The 19,266-nt window shown below is 46.9% G+C and overlaps 1 protein-coding gene across 1 annotated transcript; it reads left to right on the forward strand.

The window, feature by feature from the left end:
- The first annotated feature begins 1,311 nt into the window (after positions 1-1,311).
- On the forward strand, positions 1,312-8,239 carry LOC139240783 (zinc finger protein 724-like). The gene is made up of 2 exons (XM_070869260.1): positions 1,312-1,396; positions 7,389-8,239. Exons 1-2 carry the CDS (start codon positions 1,312-1,314, stop codon positions 8,174-8,176), a joined length of 873 nt encoding a protein of 290 aa, XP_070725361.1. The 3' UTR covers positions 8,177-8,239.
- The last annotated feature ends 11,027 nt before the right edge of the window (positions 8,240-19,266 follow it).

Genomic DNA, 19,266 nt, shown 5'->3' on the forward strand with positions numbered 1-19,266 from the left:
AAGAGAGGATGTTTCCACTGATGGGGGAGACTAGAATTAGAGGGCACAATCTTAGAATAAGGGACCGCCCATTTAAAACTGAGATGAGGAGGAATTTCTTCTCTCAGAGGGTTGTAAATCTGTGGAGTTCTCTGCCCCAGAGAGCTGTGGAAGTTGGGACATTGAATAAATTTAAGACGGAGATAGACAGTTTCTTAAACGATAAGGGGATAATGGGTTGTGGGGAGCGGACAGGGAAGTGGAGCTGAGTCCATGATCGGATCAAGTAACACCTGAAAAGGCCCCTCCCGTCGTGGCTCTAATCCGTTCCGAATCCATTTCTTAATCAGGACATACTTCCCTGGTACCACGAGGGACGATTCGGGTAAAACTGGGAGGTCGAGGTGAGCCTCTCGAACCTGGTTGTGGGCTATTCGCAGAGCCTGTGTCAGAGAAAGAACATAGGTGGTCATCAGTCGAGCTGGGATACCATATCTAGGAACAATTTCCCTCATTAACACCTTAACAACAGTTTGAGCCTTATTGTCCAGGGTAGGGTAGGCTTCAATCCATCTGCTAAACACATCTACTATTACTAACACATATTTGTAACACTGAACTTTTTGCAACTCAATGTAGTCCAATTGCAATGTCTCAAAGGGACCTTCTGGTAGGGGCGTCTTACCCCAATCACAGGGGACTCCCTCCACTGGATTATGCTGCTGGCAAACCAGGCAATGACTATTGATGTTCTGGGCCAACGCCTGGAGTCTAGGGTGCCACCAAGTAGCCAAAAGTGTGTCACTTGTTGTCCTTGCTCCACAATGAGTAGCAAAATACATACATTCAATAACCCATAGAGCCAACTCGTCAGACATGCAAGTCTGTTCTGTGGGAGTGATCCAGAGTTTAGAAACATTGTCATAAGTACATCCATAATTTTTCCACAACAGTTTATCTTTTTCAGGAGCACCCTTGTGTACTTTAATTTCATCTTGGATGGTTGGCATTGGTTTTTCCGAGGCTAACTTATCCTTTGCAGGACTTTTAGTCTGACTCATCATTCTGGGCACTACCATTTGTTGTCCACGAGAGGCCTGTTTGGCCTCTTCGTCAGCACAATGGTTCCCTATATCAACCGGGGATTTTCCGGTGGTGTGGTCGGTACATTTAACAATGGCAATGTGCTTGGGGAGCATGAGGGCTTGCAACAAGTCAGATACTGGTTGCCTATGGGATATCTCATTCCCCTGTGGGAATAGTTCAGCTTGTTGAGCGGAATAGGCGGTTTCAAAGGCGGCAGATTCCAAGACCTGATTCTCCTGGTTTACTATGGCGTATCCTGAAATTCATGCACCTTCTGGATCAATAGAAGAGCTTCCGTCAACATACATAATACAGTCTGGGTCCTCCATTGGTACATCAACTAAATCTTCCCTGACCGATGTGGCCTCTTGAATTAAAGATAAACAATCATGACTGGGTTCTTCCTCATCTTGGGGTGGCTCAGTAAGAAAACAGGCCGGATTAATGGCAGTACAGTGCCGAAAGGTCAGCTTAGGATTATTTAGTAGGTAGATCTCATATCTGCTTTGCCTGGCCATGGTAAGGTGTTGATTTGCAGTTGGCCCAGGAGGGCAGCTACGGAGTGAGAGGTGTAAAGACAACGGTAGCACAGTCTTTCAGGATTGTACAATACAGTTGAAAGGGCCGGTCATAGAGGGGCCGGCCCAAAGCCGGAACTTGCAGCAGGGCTGTGTTTAGTTCCTTAAAGGCTTGGACGTCTGCGGTTTTTATTTCAAAGCTGCCTTCCTTGTTTGTATACAGTGTGAGGTGCTTAGTCATCAGGGCGACATTAGGGATCCAGGATCTGCAGTAATTGATCATCCCCAACCACTGTCGCATTTGTTTAGCCATGCTAGGGACTGGAAACTGGCAAATCGGTTCGTCATCCAGGGAGGGTCCCTGCACAATCAAGCTACGTAGTCAATACGAATAATCGGGGGACGGTTGGCCAAAGGGGTTGTTCTGGGAGAAGTTAGTGTAAGATCCCTGTCCTCTCCCCCCTTGCCCCCCTCCTCTTCCTCCTCTTCCTCTTTCGTGCCGACGGGAGGGACACTCTCTACTCCAATGTCCTTCTTGCCCACAATCAAAGCATCCATCTCGTCTTCCCCAGCCCTGACCTCTTCCCATACCAGCTTGGGGACAATAGGGCAGTCCGTAATTAGCAGGACCCGGGCCATTTGGGTGTTTGTTATAACCGTATCCCTGTTTATCCACCCAACCCTGCACGCAATACTGCGGTTCCATCTGGTATCCCCGTGGGTCGGGTTTTGGTCCTTCCACCCGAGACGGCTCTTTCTTTCTGGTCACGTATTCAGGCTTGACCCGGGTTGGGGGCGCACCTCCCCCCTCTCCTTTCTTTTCCCGCTAATAATATTTAACTGCCCTTTCCATCTGGCTTTACTGCTATCTGCCCAATTCATATTATTTGTCCGGATAGCGTGAGCAACCGAATAGGGCAGGCACTGAAGTAGGATAGCGCAGAATTGAGGAGAATCCTCTCCTGCCCTGAAGGCATTATCTCCTGATTGACCTCCATATATTTCAATAAATCTTTCCATGAATTCGTCGGCAGTTTCTTCTCGTTTGGGTTTAATTTCTAATACTGCTGCCATACTGATGGGCTTCTGAAGGGTCGTGCCGAGGGCATTAAAGATAGCGTTTAGGCGGTCCTGGGCATTGTTAGGGTGAGCAGCCACCAATGTATCATGGGTTGCACGTCCTAGGTGACTTAGAAATCGGGCATGCTCAGTTGGGCTCAGGGTCTGCTGTACCAGGGCCCACAGGTCCCTTGATTCTGCGTTATAAACTGCAATGGTAATTCAAAGATGATCTATAAACTTGACAGGTTCTCTCTTTCGATCTGGCATAGTGGCCAGAATGGCCATAATTTTGTTCGGTTTCCAAGGCACATAGACATCTATGGTGGGGTAGTTCAGAGCTGTCTGACTGCGCAGCACCTCTGCACCCCGATCGGCGGGAATGTTTGTTTTGCCTTTCACGACTAGTAGTCTGACTCACCTTTTATCCATGCATGTCGAAGTCACTCCGTGAAATCGGAGGTCAGGGTTAAGTTGGGTTTGTGGATCCCTTTCAGCTTATTTATCTTAGCCTTTTAACTCTTCAATTTGTTTTGTTTGAGTATCTATTTCTTTATTGTATCAGGCAAGTATTAATAATGTTCAGTATAAAACGGCTGTCAATGGAAAGGATTAACTCCTTTACAGGTTTGTAAGAAGACCTGATGTCATTACGTGACTTCACGTAACCATCTGAAAAAAAAGTCTTCTCATCAGGAAAGGCAGCATTTGATTAAACTCCAATTTTTTTTTAACTTCTAATTCAAGTACTTGCCAAAGATAATTTTTTTTTTTAAATTGATTTAAATCGAGACCACACATTTTTAATAGCTATTTGTTTACTGAAATTCAATTTCATCATCAGCCTCGGTCAATGCAAAGCCAACCATTTGACTACGTAGTCTATCGATACCTTTCTCAGAGGTCCCAGTGGAACTCTTAGTACGTTTCTCGTGTGCGCACTCTTTCTTTCAGACATCTACGTTTTTTTTTTAAATCTCCTTTCTTCAAATTAGGTTTTGTATTTTACACAGAGGGCTCAGGTCTCGGTAAATTTGTTAATTTAAAATCTCAGACAATCGAAGACACTTTTTCTTTCAATATTCGTTCAATTTGTTTTCTTTCAAGATTGCGTCTTTTTTTTCCCGTCTTTTCCATAACTAGAGGGAAGTCTGGCACGTAGGCTGAGGGCTGCTTTTCGTTATCTCAATTGTTCCAGCCTCAAGGTCGTGTTATACTGTCTCTTCTAAACTGCAGATTTAATATAATAATAATTTTTTTGAATCCTTTTGAATCCATCTCAGTATTTTGCTGTGCCTTCTCTGAATATCTCAAAATCCCAATTCAAACTTTGTAATTTCAATCTTTATTTAAAACTTTTTGAGCTTAGAAGCTTTTTTTTAAGGCATTCTTTATCTCATTCCGAGACTAAATTTATGTCTTTCAACCCAATGTAATCAATCATTGCATGTTTTCTTTCGACAAGTAAGTGAGCATGTCAAATAAATAATTTTTTAACCACCGGGACCATGTATTTTTTTTTATCTTTTACTCAACAAACCTATCCTTTGTGCATTTCCTGGCTCCGTAACTTATCATCCGAATATATGTAATTCAATAAGGTTCACACTCTTAAACTTCCCACATACAGGACAACACTACGAAGGGTTAAAAAAACTTTCACTCTGTTTGAAAAAGTGGGTGGAGCTAAAACAAACCACAACTCCCCGGTTTCCCAAACAGGCTTTCTTATCCACAGTCAAAATCACACAAGCATTTCTCATTTTAAAACAGATGTTCACAAGAGTCTCTCTTCTTTCCTATTAATTGTTTTGGCCGGCTCTATTTTTGGATCCATGACCTTTCAGGGAATTCGTAGTTTTATCTAAATTACCCATCCTCACGTCGCCCCGTGTTGGATCAGGGTCCTAATTAGTCCCGATTGTCCCCACGTCGCCCCGTGGTGGCTTAAGTTATCTTATCCAGAGCCTCGGCGGACCAAGTGATATACAAGATCGACGTGTACCTGAAATAAGTACAATTTTAAATTTACACAGTTCCGCGTAGTCCCGCGGCTTAATTTTACGTAATTCCCTAACCTCCGTGTCTCCCACGCGGTTCGCGCGATTCTCTATCCCTCCGTGTCGCCGCGCGGTTTTCCTGTTCGCGTCGCCGCACGATTTCTATCCCTCTGTGTCGCCGCACGGTTTGCGTCGCCGCGCAATTAATTTGTTCTAGGTTCCAGATTTACTTATTCTAACCTATCCTTCCGAGTCACCGCTCGGTTTGCGTCGCTGCGCAATTTCCCTATCTTTCCCTATTCTAAGTTTGAAAGGTATTCACCAGATTGTCCTGGATCTCGTTCAGACACTACCTGAGAACCAGCGAGTGGCTAAACTTTCCTCAGACTTTTGAAACCAGAGGAAACTGGAGCAGTATTGAAATTATACTCACTCCAGTGGCCACTTTCCTCTCGTCTCGTCCAAGGCTAGTCTGGCTCTTAATTTGCAAGTTTTCGGCACTCGTCCGTTGAGATCCCACTTCTGATACCAAATGTAAAATGTGGATTCTTTTCCCTCAATCTGGTTCAGCGAATTCACTGAGTCGAATACCGTTACTGCTTATAACAAAGCAGGCTTTTATTTTTCTTACACCGGCCGGGGACTTTACCAGACAGAAGGAATGCTTTCTTGATAGATCGCACCCACTTCCTACGGACAAAGTGACGTTACATTGTAAAGGCACGACGGTTATACATTTTCGGTAAAAGATAACAAGATACAATTAGAGTGACATCCTAGTTCAGCCTATCCCCTTTGATCCCTCCTTCCCTTTGTCCACTCATGAGCAGACTCTGTATGGTCTGTTTTTACACAAAGACCCATTATTCTTCTTCTGTTAATGTTTCAGGTTAATGGTATGATCTAATAAGACCTTGAAGTTATTTTGCAAGCTGTGTCAGTATTGTAACATTTGCAGTCTCCAGTCTGAGATTTTTATGGCTATTCCTCCATGAATCCTTTGTTAGCTTTTACTGTCCCAATACAATTCCCACGTTCTCAACTTCAATGTCTGTATACATTCAATATCCATTTTCAGTATGCATTCTCAGAATAATCGGGACATTTTTGGTTTGTAAGGCTGTAACTAGTGGGATGTTGCAAGGATCAGTGCTTGGCCCTCAGCTACTTATAATTTATATAAATTGTTTGGGAGAACATATGTAATATAATCCAAGTTTTCTGGTGATAAAAAGCTGAGAGGGAACCTAAGCTGTGATAAGGACACAAGGAGAATGCAAAGTGATGTAGACAGGTTCAGTAAGTGGGCAAGAATGTGGCAGGTGGAGTATTTTGTGGAGAAACATGACATTTACAATATTGGCAGGCAGAATGTAAAAGCGGGGTGCAAATTTTGGTGTGCAGAGGGTTTTGGGTGTCCTTGTACACCAATCACAGAAAGTCAATATGCAGGTCAGCAAGCAATTCAGAAGGCACATGGTATGTTAGCCTGTATTGGAAGGAGGTTGGATTATAAGAGTAAAGAAGTCAATGCAATTATATATGCCTTTGCTGAAACCACGCCTGGAGTATTGCATACAATTGGATCTGTTCCTAAGGAAGGATATACTTGTCTAAATTGATTCATGGGATGAGAGGTGTGTCCTATGAGGAGACATTGAGTGAAGCGGGCCCACATTCTCCAGTGCTTCGAAGAATGACACGTGATCTCATTGAAAAGTATAAAAGTTTTATCTGCTTCGACAGAGGAGCTGCTGAGAGGCTGTTTACCCCTGACTGGCGAGATGAGAACTAGGAGTTAAAATCTCAGCATAATGGGTTGGCTATTTAGAATAAGGAGGAGGAGAAATGACTTCATTCTGAGGGTTGTGAATCTTTGGAGTTCTCTGCACCAGAGACCCGTGGATGCTCAGTCGTTGAGTGCATTCAAGAATTAGATCGATAGATTGTTGGACAATTAGCGCATCAAGGGGTGTCGGGTTGAGGTAATACATTCAATACCGATTTATTTTATTTTGTGCTCCAGTTAATGAAGGTGAGTCTTTTCAGTAAATTGTTCAGTTATTAATCTCCTCCAGATTGTTTTCTTCCAATCGAACTTTTAGCTAGTTGTGTTAGTTCTAAATGTATGTATATGTGTGTGTATATATGTATATGTGTGTATATATATATATATGTATATGTGTGTATGTATATATGTATATGTGTGTGTGTATATATATATATATATATATGTGTGTGTACATATATATATATTTTTCTTTCCCCTGTTTTAACAAAGCTGATTTTCCCGCTGGTTTATAACACTACTAAAAGGGTATTGATGTACACCTTGTTCCTTGGAGGATTTCACAGACTGAATACATGAACCATGAAACATTAGACAGTAATCTTTAAATGGACATGTCCTATTGATGATCCCCCACCACTTCTTCTACAGGAGATGGCTCTAAATTCACGAAATTAACATCTTAAGAGCCCTGCTTTAATACTGAAATAATCATCATTTGTACTTCCAAAAGAAACTTTGAGATGTTTCAATACACTGACAATTTCTCTTTCTTCCTTCTCCAGCAGGACAACAAGTGCACCGAGATGAGTGCCATCCTTGCCCTCATTGCAATGTTGCATTTACTTCTGCACATTTTCTCCAGAAGCACATCAGAAGACAACCTGAATCGGGTGGGCAGATTTCAGCCGGACAATCTTCTCCACCGAGTATAAAATATCCTTTTCAACGGGAAAGTGGGCAGCGATCGTTTACACAATCTGTCCAAAGCAGAGAATATCAAAAATCAGGAGATCTTCACCTACACCAGTGGATCCACACAGGAGAGGCCGTATAAATGTACGGAGTGTGGAAAGAGTTTCACAGTGTCAGGGAGCCTCCATAGACACCAACGGATCCACACCGGAGAGAGGCCGTATAAATGTACTGAATGTGGAAAGAGTTTCACATGGGCAGGGCACCTCCATAGACACCAGCGGATCCACACAGGAGAGAGGCCGTATAAATGTACTGAATGGAGAGAGAGTTTCACACGGGCAGGGAACCTCCATAGACACCAGTGGATCCACACAGGAGAGAGGCCGTATAAATGTACTGAATGTGGAAAGAGTTTCACACGGGCAGGGAACCTCCATAGACACCAGTGGATCCACACCGGAGAGAGACAGTATAAATGTACTGAATGTGGAAAGAGTTTCACACGGGCAGGGAACCTCCATAGACACCAGTGGATCCACACAGGAGAGAGACCGTACAAATGTACTGAATGTGGAAAGAGTTTCACACGGGCAGGGAACCTCCATAGACACCAGTGGATCCACACCGGAGAGAGACAGTATAAATGTACTGAATGTGGAAAGAGTTTCACACGGGCAGGGAACCTCCATAGACACCAGTGGATCCACACAGGAGAGAGACCGTACAAATGTACTGAATGTGGAAAGAGTTTCACACGGGCAGGGACCCTCCATAGACACCAGCGGATCCACACAGGAGAGAGGCCATATAAATGTAGAGAACGGTAACCAATTAATAATTTTACTGATTTTGAATTTTTCTTTCTATTTGAATGGCCTTCAATAATCACTTGTTACCTCAAACATTACTCATATTTATACTTCTTACCTTTCACACTTTATGATAATATTTGTGTGGATTAAGATGGAATATAAGGATAAATTCCATGATGTCTCACTGATAGTGAGGGTTGGAGATTTGGGGCTGTGTTGTTGTAGTCTAATGTCTGACCCTCTTGCTCTGAAATTGTATCTTCCAATTGCGATTTCAAAATGTTCCCTCTGATATAAACTGCAGCATCTTCAGAATGTGTTTAATCTCCGAGAGTCTTTGTCCCACTGAGCTGTCACAGCCCCTTTAATCTGATGGTGAGAGATCGCTGGGATCGATGCTGTCTTTCTGCAGTCTGGTTACATCTGCGTTGGTAAAGGTGCCTATCACAAAATATACTGTGTTAATAAATATAGCGACTGAAAAATTATGTTCCATGAGATTTCGTGAACAGATGTTCAGTAAAATGCTGTTATTGTAGTTTTCAAAGTTTAAGAAAGTGTCGACAAAAGTTTAAGCAGAATCTGAAGCTGAAAATTGAAAAGTTGGATGTGTTGAAACGTATAATATATTTGACAGACTCGACGGGTTGAAATGTGCTTTAATTTGTATTATTCTGGATTGTATTTTAAATATTTCCATACAAACTGATTGATCTGCGTCTACATTGTCCTAGTAAAATCTATGTTGATGTACAGTGTTATTCGAACATTATTAAACAAGCAAATTGTGATCTGATTAATTGTCATTGAGCAGTTTATTTAACTCTGATATATTTAACCCTCTAGCCAGTTATAGATAGCGGTCGAGGGCACAAAATTGTGCTTTGTAAGTCTGAGGCGGTGTTAAAGCGATGAGATGGTTGTGTAATACAATGGCAGGAAAGGATATACTGGACAATGATCACCAGCAGGAACTCTGTCTGATTTAGCCGACTGTAATCCAGGGGTCACTGGGTGGTAATCAGGAACAGGAACCCTGGATAATTTCCACTCTCTCCAACACAGGGATCAGTGGACAGTGATCAGAAACAGGAGCCCTGTCTGATCCCTCTGAACTGCCCCATCAAACACTCCATGGTACTCTATAGCACGGGTTAGATACAGAGTAACATTCCCTTTGCACTGTTCCACCAATCCCTGCCACGACAGGATTGCACAGCCTAGATACAGAGTAAAGCTTCCTCTACACTGTCCCATCAAACACTCCCAGGGCAGGTACAGCATAGGTTAGATACAGAGTAACGCTCCCTAAACACTGTCCCATCAAACACTCCCAGGGCAGGTATAGCACAGTCTAGATACAGAGTAAAGCTCCCTCTATACTGTCCCATCAAACACTCGCAGGACAGGTACAGCATGGGTTAGATACAGAGTAAAGTTCTGTCGACACTGTCCCATCAAACACTCGCAGGACAGGTACAGCACGATTTAGACACAGAGTAAAGTTCCATCTACACTGTCCCATCAAACACTCGCAGGACAGGTACAGCATGGTTTGTGTTTCAAGTTCCCTCACACTATTTATGAAATCAGGTTATAGTGAGGGGGTCTATCAATTATAAATTTGATGTAAATGGAGAGGAGGGATAAGAACATAAGAAATAGGAGCAGGAGTAGGCCATTCGGCCCCTCGAGCCGACTCCGCCATTTAGTAAGATCATGGCTGCTCTGACCTTGGGCTCAGCTCCACTTCCCCGCCCGCTCCCCATAACCCTTTACTCCCTTATCTTTCAAAAATCTGTCCATCTCCACCTGAAGTATGTTCAATGACCCAGCCTCCACATGTCTCTGGGGCAGAGAATTCCACAGATTTACAATCCTCTGAGAGGAGATATTCTTCCTCATCTCAGTTCTAAATGGGTGACCCCTTATTCTTAAACTATGCCTCCTTGTTCTAGATTCCCCTATGAGTGAAAACATCCTCTCTGCATCTATCCTGTTGAGCCCCCTCAGTATCTTATATGTTTCAATAAGATCACCTCTCATTCTTCTAAATTCCAAAGGGTAGAAGCCCAACCTGCTCAACCTTTCTTCATAAGTCAACCCTTTCATCTCAGGAATCGACCAAGTGAACCTTCTCTGAACTGCCTCCATTGCAAGTATATCACTCCTTAAATAAGGAGACCAAAACTATACACAGGACTCATAGGTGTGGCCTCACCAATACCCTGTACAGTTGTAGCAGGACTTCCCTTTTATACTCTATCCCCTTGCAATGAAGGCCAATATTCCATTGGCCTTCCTGATCACTTGCTGTACCGACATGCTAACTCTTTGTGTTTCATGCACAGGGACCCCCAGGTCCCTCTGTACTGCAGCATTTTGTAATCTCCATTTAAAGAATAATTTTATTTGTTATTTTTCCTGCCAAAGTGGGAAACCTCACACTTTCCCACATTATACTCCATCTGCCAAATGTTTGCCCACTCACTGAGCCGGTCTATATCCCACTCACTGAGCCTGTCTATATCCCACTCACTGAGCCTGTCGATATACCACTCACTGAGCCTGTCTATATCCCACTCACTGAGCCGGTCTATATCCCACTCACTGAGCCGGTCTATATCCCACTCACTGAGCCGGTCTGTATCCCACTCACTGAGCCGGTCTATATCCCACTCTCTGAGCCGGTCTATATCCCACTCACTGAGCCAGTCTATATCCCACTCACTGAGCCGGTCTATATCCCACTCACTGAGCCGGTCTGTATCCCACTCACTGAGCCTGTCTATATCCCACTCACTGAGCCGGTCTGTATCCCACTCACTGAGCCGGTCTATATCCCACTCACTGAGCCGGTCTGTATCCCACTCACTGATCCTGTCTATATCCCACTCACTGAGCCTGTCTATAGCCCACTCACTGAGCCTGTCTATATCCCACTCACTGCGCCGGTCTATATCCCACTCACTGAGCCGGTCTATATCCCACTCACTGAGCCTGTCTATATCCCACTCACTGAGCCGGTCTATATCCCACTCACTGATCCGGTCTATATCCCACTCACTGAGCCTGTCTATATCCCACTCACTGAGCCTGTCTATATCCCACTCACTGAGCCTGTCTATATCCCACTCACTGAGCCTGTCTATATCCCACTCACTGAGCCGGTCTATATCCCACTCACAGAGCCGGTCTATATCCCACTCACTGAGCCTGTCTATATCCCACTCACTGAGCCTGTCTATATCCCACTCACTGAGCCGGTCTGTATCCCACTCACTGAGCCGGTCTGTATCCCACACACTGAGCCTGTCTATATCCCACTCACTGAGCCGGTCTGTATCCCACTCACTGAGCCGGTCTATATCCCACTCACTGAGCCGGTCTGTATCCCACTCACTGAGCCTGTCTATATCCCACTCACTGAGCCTGTCTATATCCCACTCACTGAGCCTGTCTATATCCCACTCACTGCGCCGGTCTATATCCCACTCACTGAGCCTGTCTATATCCCACTCACTGAGCCTGTCTATATCCCACTCACTGAGCCGGTCAAAATCCCACTCACTGAGCCTGTCTATATCCCACTCACTGAGCCTGTCTATATCCCACTCACTGAGCCTGTCTATATCCCACTCACTGAGCCTGTCTGTATCCCACTCACTGAGCCTGTCTATATCCCACTCACTGAGCCGGTCTATATCCCACTCACTGAGCCGGTCTATATCCCACTCACTGAGCCTGTCTATATCCCACTCACTGAGCCTGTCTATATCCCACTCACTGAGCCTGTCTATATCCCACTCACTGAGCCTGTCTATATCCCACTCACTGAGCCGGTCTATATCCCACTCACTGAGCCTGTCTATATCCCACTCACTGAGCCTGTCTATATCCCACTCACTGAGCCTGTCTATATCCCACTCACTGAGCCTGTCTATATCCCACTCACTGAGCCGGTCTGTATCCCACTCACTGAGCCGGTCTGTATCCCACACACTGAGCCTGTCTATATCCCACTCACTGAGCCGGTCTGTATCCCACTCACTGAGCCGGTCTATATCCCACTCACTGAGCCGGTCTGTATCCCACTCACTGAGCCTGTCTATATCCCACTCACTGAGCCTGTCTATATCCCACTCACTGAGCCTGTCTATATCCCACTCACTGCGCCGGTCTATATCCCACTCACTGAGCCTGTCTATATCCCACTCACTGAGCCTGTCTATATCCCACTCACTGAGCCTGTCTATATCCCACTCACTGAGCCGGTCTATATCCCACTCACTGAGCCTGTCTATATCCCACTCACTGAGCCTGTCTATATCCCACTCACTGAGCCTGTCTATATCCCACTCACTGAGCCTGTCTATAGCCCACTCACTGAGCCTGTCTATATCCCACTCACTGAGCCGGTCTATATCCCACTCACTGAGCCTGTCTATATCCCACTCACTGAGCCTGTCTATATCCCACTCACTGAGCCTGTCTATATCCCACTCACTGAGCCTGTCTATATCCCACTCACTGAGCCTGTCTATATCCCACTCACTGAGCCTGTCTATATCCCACTCACTGAGCCGGTCTATATCCCACTCACTGAGCCTGTCTATATCCCACTCACTGAGCCTGTCTATATCCCACTCACTGAGCCTGTCTATATCCCACTCACTGAGCCTGTCTATAGCCCACTCACTGAGCCTGTCTATATCCCACTCACTGAGCCTGTCTATATCCCACTCACTGAGCCTGTCTATATCCCACTCACTGAGCCTGTCTATATCCCACTCACTGAGCCTGTCTATATCCCACTCACTGAGCCTGTCTGTATCCCACTCACTGAGCCTGTCTGTATCCCACTCACTGAGCCTGTCTATAGCCCACTCACTGAGCCTGTCTATATCCCACTCACTGAGCCTGTCTATATCCCACTCACTGAGCCTGTCTATATCCCACTCACTGAGCCTGTCTATATCCCACTCACTGAGCCTATCTATATCCCACTCACTGAGCCTGTCTATATCCCACTCACTGAGCCTGTCTGTATCCCACTCACTGAGCCTGTCAATATCCCACTCACTGAGCCTGTCTATATCCCACTCACTGAGCCTGTCTATATCCCACTCACTGAGCCTGTCTATATCCCACTCACTGAGCCTGTCTATATCCCACTCACTGAGCCGGTCAAAATCCCACTCACTGAGCCTGTCTATATCCCACTCACTGAGCCTGTCTATATCCCACTCACTGAGCCTGTCTATATCCCACTCACTGAGCCTGTCTGTATCCCACTCACTGAGCCTGTCTATATCCCACTCACTGAGCCTGTCTATATCCCACTCACTGAGCCTGTCTATATCCCACTCACTGAGCCTGTCTATATCCCACTCACTGAGCCTGTCTATATCCCACTCACTGAGCCTGTCTATATCCCACTCACTGAGCCTGTCTATATCCCACTCACTGAGCCTGTCTATATCCCACTCACTGAGCCTGTCTGTATCCCACTCACTGAGCCTGTCTCTATCCAACTCACTGAGCCTGTCTATATCCCACTCACTGAGCCTGTCTATATCCCACTCACTGAGCCTGTCTGTATCCCACTCACTGAGCCTGTCTGTATCCCACTCACAGAGCCTGTCTATAGCCCACTCACTGAGCCTGTCTATATCCCACTCACTGAGCCTGTCTATATCCCACTCACTGAGCCTGTCTATATCCCACTCACTGAGCCTGTCTATATCCCACTCACTGAGCCTATCTATATCCCACTCACTGAGCCTGTCTATATCCCACTCACTGAGCCTGTCTATATCCCACTCACTGAGCCTGTCTATATCCCACTCACTGAGCCTGTCTATATCCCACTCACTGAGCCTGTCTACATCCCACTCACTGAGCCGGTCAATATCCCACTCACTGAGCCTGTCTATATCCCACTCACTGAGCCTGTCTATATCCCACTCACTGAGCCTGTCTATATCCCACTCACTGAGCCTGTCTGTATCCCACTCACTGAGCCTGTCTATATCCCACTCACTGAGCCTGTCTATATCCCACTCACTGAGCCTGTCTATATCCCACTCACTGAGCCTGTCTATATCCCACTCACTGAGCCTGTCTATATCCCACTCACTGAGCCTGTCTATATCCCACTCACTGAGCCTGTCTATATCCCACTCACTGAGCCTGTCTATATCCCACTCATTGAGCCTGTCTATATCCCACTCACTGAGCCTGTCTGTATCCCACTCACTGAGCCTGTCTATATCCCACTCACTGAGCCTGTCTATATCCCACTCACTGAGCCTGTCTATATCCCACTCACTGAGCCTGTCTATATCCCACTCACTGAGCCGGTCTATATCCCACTCACTGAGCCTGTCTATAGCCCACTCACTGAGCCTGTCTATATCCCACTCACTGAGCCTGTCTATATCCCACTCACTGAGCCTGTCTATATCCCACTCACTGAGCCTGTCTATATCCCACTCACTGAGCCTGTCTATATCCCACTCACTGAGCCGGTCTATATCCCACTCACTGAGCCTGTCTATATCCCACTCACTGAGCCTGTCTATATCCCACTCACTGAGCCTGTCTGTATCCCACTCACTGAGCCTGTCTGTATCCCACTCACTGAGCCTGTCTATAGCCCACTCACTGAGCCTGTCTATATCCCACTCACTGAGCCTGTCTATATCCCACTCACTGAGCCTGTCTATAGCCCACTCACTGAGCCTGTCTATATCCCACTCACTGAGCCTGTCTATATCCCACTCACTGAGCCTGTCTATATCCCACTCACTGAGCCTGTCTATATCCCACTCACTGAGCCTGTCTGTATCCCACTCACTGAGCCTGTCTGTATCCCACTCACTGAGCCTGTCTATAGCCCACTCACTGAGCCTGTCTATATCCCACTCACTGAGCCTGTCTATATCCCACTCACTGAGCCTGTCTATATCCCACTCACTGAGCCTGTCTATATCCCACTCACTGAGCCTATCCATATCCCACTCACTGAGCCTGTCTATATCCCACTCACTGAGCCTGTCTGTATCCCACTCACTGAGCCTGTCTATATCCCACTCACTGAGCCTGTCTATATCCCACTCACTGAGCCTGTCTATATCCCACTCACTGAGCCTGTCTATATCCCACTCACTGAGCCTGTCTATATCCCACTCACTGAGCCGGTCTATATCCCACTCACTGAGCCTGTCTATATCCCACTCACTGAGCCTGTCTATATCCCACTCACTGAGCCTGTCTATATCCCACTCACTGAGCCTGTCTGTATCCCACTCACTGAGCCTGTCTATATCCCACTCACTGAGCCTGTCTATATCCCACTCACTGAGCCTGTCTATATCCCACTCACTGAGCCTGTCTATATCCCACTCACTGAGCCTGTCTATATCCCACTCACTGAGCCGGTCTGTATCCCACTCACTGAGCCGGTCTGTATCCCACACACTGAGCCTGTCTATATCCCACTCACTGAGCCGGTCTGTATCCCACTCACTGAGCCGGTCTATATCCCACTCACTGAGCCGGTCTGTATCCCACTCACTGAGCCTGTCTATATCCCACTCACTGAGCCTGTCTATATCCCACTCACTGAGCCTGTCTATATCCCACTCACTGCGCCGGTCTATATCCCACTCACTGAGCCGGTCTATATCCCACTCACTGAGCCTGTCTATATCCCACTCACTGAGCCGGTCTATATCCCACTCACTGAGCCGGTCTATATCCCACTCACTGAGCCTGTCTATATCCCACTCACTGAGCCTGTCTATATCCCACTCACTGAGCCTGTCTATATCCCACTCACTGAGCCTGTCTATATCCCACTCACTGAGCCGGTCTATATCCCACTCACTGAGCCTGTCTATATCCCACTCACTGAGCCTGTCTATATCCCACTCACTGAGCCTGTCTATATCCCACTCACTGAGCCTGTCTATAGCCCACTCACTGAGCCTGTCTATATCCCACTCACTGAGCCGGTCTATATCCCACTCACTGAGCCTGTCTATATCCCACTCACTGAGCCTGTCTATATCCCACTCACTGAGCCTGTCTATATCCCACTCACTGAGCCTGTCTATATCCCACTCACTGAGCCTGTCTATATCCCACTCACTGAGCCTGTCTATATCCCACTCACTGAGCCGGTCTATATCCCACTCACTGAGCCTGTCTATATCCCACTCACTGAGCCTGTCTATATCCCACTCACTGAGCCTGTCTATAGCCCACTCACTGAGCCTGTCTATATCCCACTCACTGAGCCTGTCTATATCCCACTCACTGAGCCTGTCTATATCCCACTCACTGAGCCTGTCTATATCCCACTCACTGAGCCTGTCTGTATCCCACTCACTGAGCCTGTCTGTATCCCACTCACTGAGCCTGTCTATAGCCCACTCACTGAGCCTGTCTATATCCCACTCACTGAGCCTGTCTATATCCCACTCACTGAGCCTGTCTATATCCCACTCACTGAGCCTGTCTATATCCCACTCACTGAGCCTATCTATATCCCACTCACTGAGCCTGTCTATATCCCACTCACTGAGCCTGTCTGTATCCCACTCACTGAGCCTGTCAATATCCCACTCACTGAGCCTGTCTATATCCCACTCACTGAGCCTGTCTATATCCCACTCACTGAGCCTGTCTATATCCCACTCACTGAGCCTGTCTATATCCCACTCACTGAGCCGGTCAAAATCCCACTCACTGAGCCTGTCTATATCCCACTCACTGAGCCTGTCTATATCCCACTCACTGAGCCTGTCTATATCCCACTCACTGAGCCTGTCTGTATCCCACTCACTGAGCCTGTCTATATCCCACTCACTGAGCCTGTCTATATCCCACTCACTGAGCCTGTCTATATCCCACTCACTGAGCCTGTCTATATCCCACTCACTGAGCCTGTCTATATCCCACTCACTGAGCCTGTCTATATCCCACTCACTGAGCCTGTCTATATCCCACTCACTGAGCCTGTCTGTATCCCACTCACTGAGCCTGTCTCTATCCAACTCACTGAGCCTGTCTATATCCCACTCACTGAGCCTGTCTATATCCCACTCACTGAGCCTGTCTGTATCCCACTCACTGAGCCTGTCTGTATCCCACTCACAGAGCCTGTCTATAGCCCACTCACTGAGCCTGTCTATATCCCACTCACTGAGCCTGTCTATATCCCACTCACTGAGCCTGTCTATATCCCACTCACTGAGCCTGTCTATATCCCACTCACTGAGCCTATCTATATCCCACTCACTGAGCCTGTCTATATCCCACTCACTGAGCCTGTCTATATCCCACTCACTGAGCCTGTCTATATCCCACTCACTGAGCCTGTCTATATCCCACTCACTGAGCCTGTCTACATCCCACTCACTGAGCCGGTCAATATCCCACTCACTGAGCCTGTCTATATCCCACTCACTGAGCCTGTCTATATCCCACTCACTGAGCCTGTCTATATCCCACTCACTGAGCCTGTCTGTATCCCACTCACTGAGCCTGTCTATATCCCACTCACTGAGCCTGTCTATATCCCACTCACTGAGCCTGTCTATATCCCACTCACTGAGCCTGTCTATATCCCACTCACTGAGCCTGTCTATATCCCACTCACTGAGCCTGTCTATATCCCACTCACTGAGCCTGTCTATATCCCACTCACTGAGCCTGTCTATATCCCACTCATTGAGCCTGTCTATATCCCACTCACTGAGCCTGTCTGTATCCCACTCACTGAGCCTGTCTATATCCCACTCACTGAGCCTGTCTATATCCCACTCACTGAGCCTGTCTATATCCCACTCACTGAGCCTGTCTATATCCCACTCACTGAGCCGGTCTATATCCCACTCACTGAGCCTGTCTATAGCCCACTCACTGAGCCTGTCTATATCCCACTCACTGAGCCTGTCTATATCCCACTCACTGAGCCTGTCTATATCCCACTCACTGAGTCTGTCTATATCCCACTCACTGAGCCTGTCTATATCCCACTCACTGAGCCGGTCTATATCCCACTCACTGAGCCTGTCTATATCCCACTCACTGAGCCTGTCTATATCCCACTCACTGAGCCTGTCTGTATCCCACTCACTGAGCCTGTCTGTATCCCACTCACTGAGCCTGTCTATAGCCCACTCACTGAGCCTGTCTATATCCCACTCACTGAGCCTGTCTATATCCCACTCACTGAGCCTGTCTATAGCCCACTCACTGAGCCTGTCTATATCCCACTCACTGAGCCTGTCTATATCCCACTCACTGAGCCTGTCTATATCCCACTCACTGAGCCTGTCTATATCCCACTCACTGAGCCTGTCTGTATCCCACTCACTGAGCCTGTCTGTATCCCACTCACTGAGCCTGTCTATAGCCCACTCACTGAGCCTGTCTATATCCCACTCACTGAGCCTGTCTATATCCCACTCACTGAGCCTGTCTATATCCCACTCACTGAGCCTGTCTATATCCCACTCACTGAGCCTATCCATATCCCACTCACTGAGCCTGTCTATATCCCACTCACTGAGCCTGTCTGTATCCCACTCACTGAGCCTGTCTATATCCCACTCACTGAGCCTGTCTATATCCCACTCACTGAGCCTGTCTATATCCCACTCACTGAGCCTGTCTATATCCCACTCACTGAGCCTGTCTATATCCCACTCACTGAGCCGGTCTATATCCCACTCACTGAGCCTGTCTATATCCCACTCACTGAGCCTGTCTATATCCCACTCACTGAGCCTGTCTATATCCCACTCACTGAGCCTGTCTGTATCCCACTCACTGAGCCTGTCTATATCCCACTCACTGAGCCTGTCTATATCCCACTCACTGAGCCTGTCTATATCCCACTCACTGAGCCTGTCTATATCCCACTCACTGAGCCTGTCTATATCCCACTCACTGAGCCGGTCTGTATCCCACTCACTGAGCCGGTCTGTATCCCACACACTGAGCCTGTCTATATCCCACTCACTGAGCCGGTCTGTATCCCACTCACTGAGCCGGTCTATATCCCACTCACTGAGCCGGTCTGTATCCCACTC

Source organism: Pristiophorus japonicus, chromosome X (genome assembly GCF_044704955.1).
Source record: "Pristiophorus japonicus isolate sPriJap1 chromosome X, sPriJap1.hap1, whole genome shotgun sequence".
Taxonomy (NCBI): domain Eukaryota; kingdom Metazoa; phylum Chordata; class Chondrichthyes; family Pristiophoridae; genus Pristiophorus; species Pristiophorus japonicus.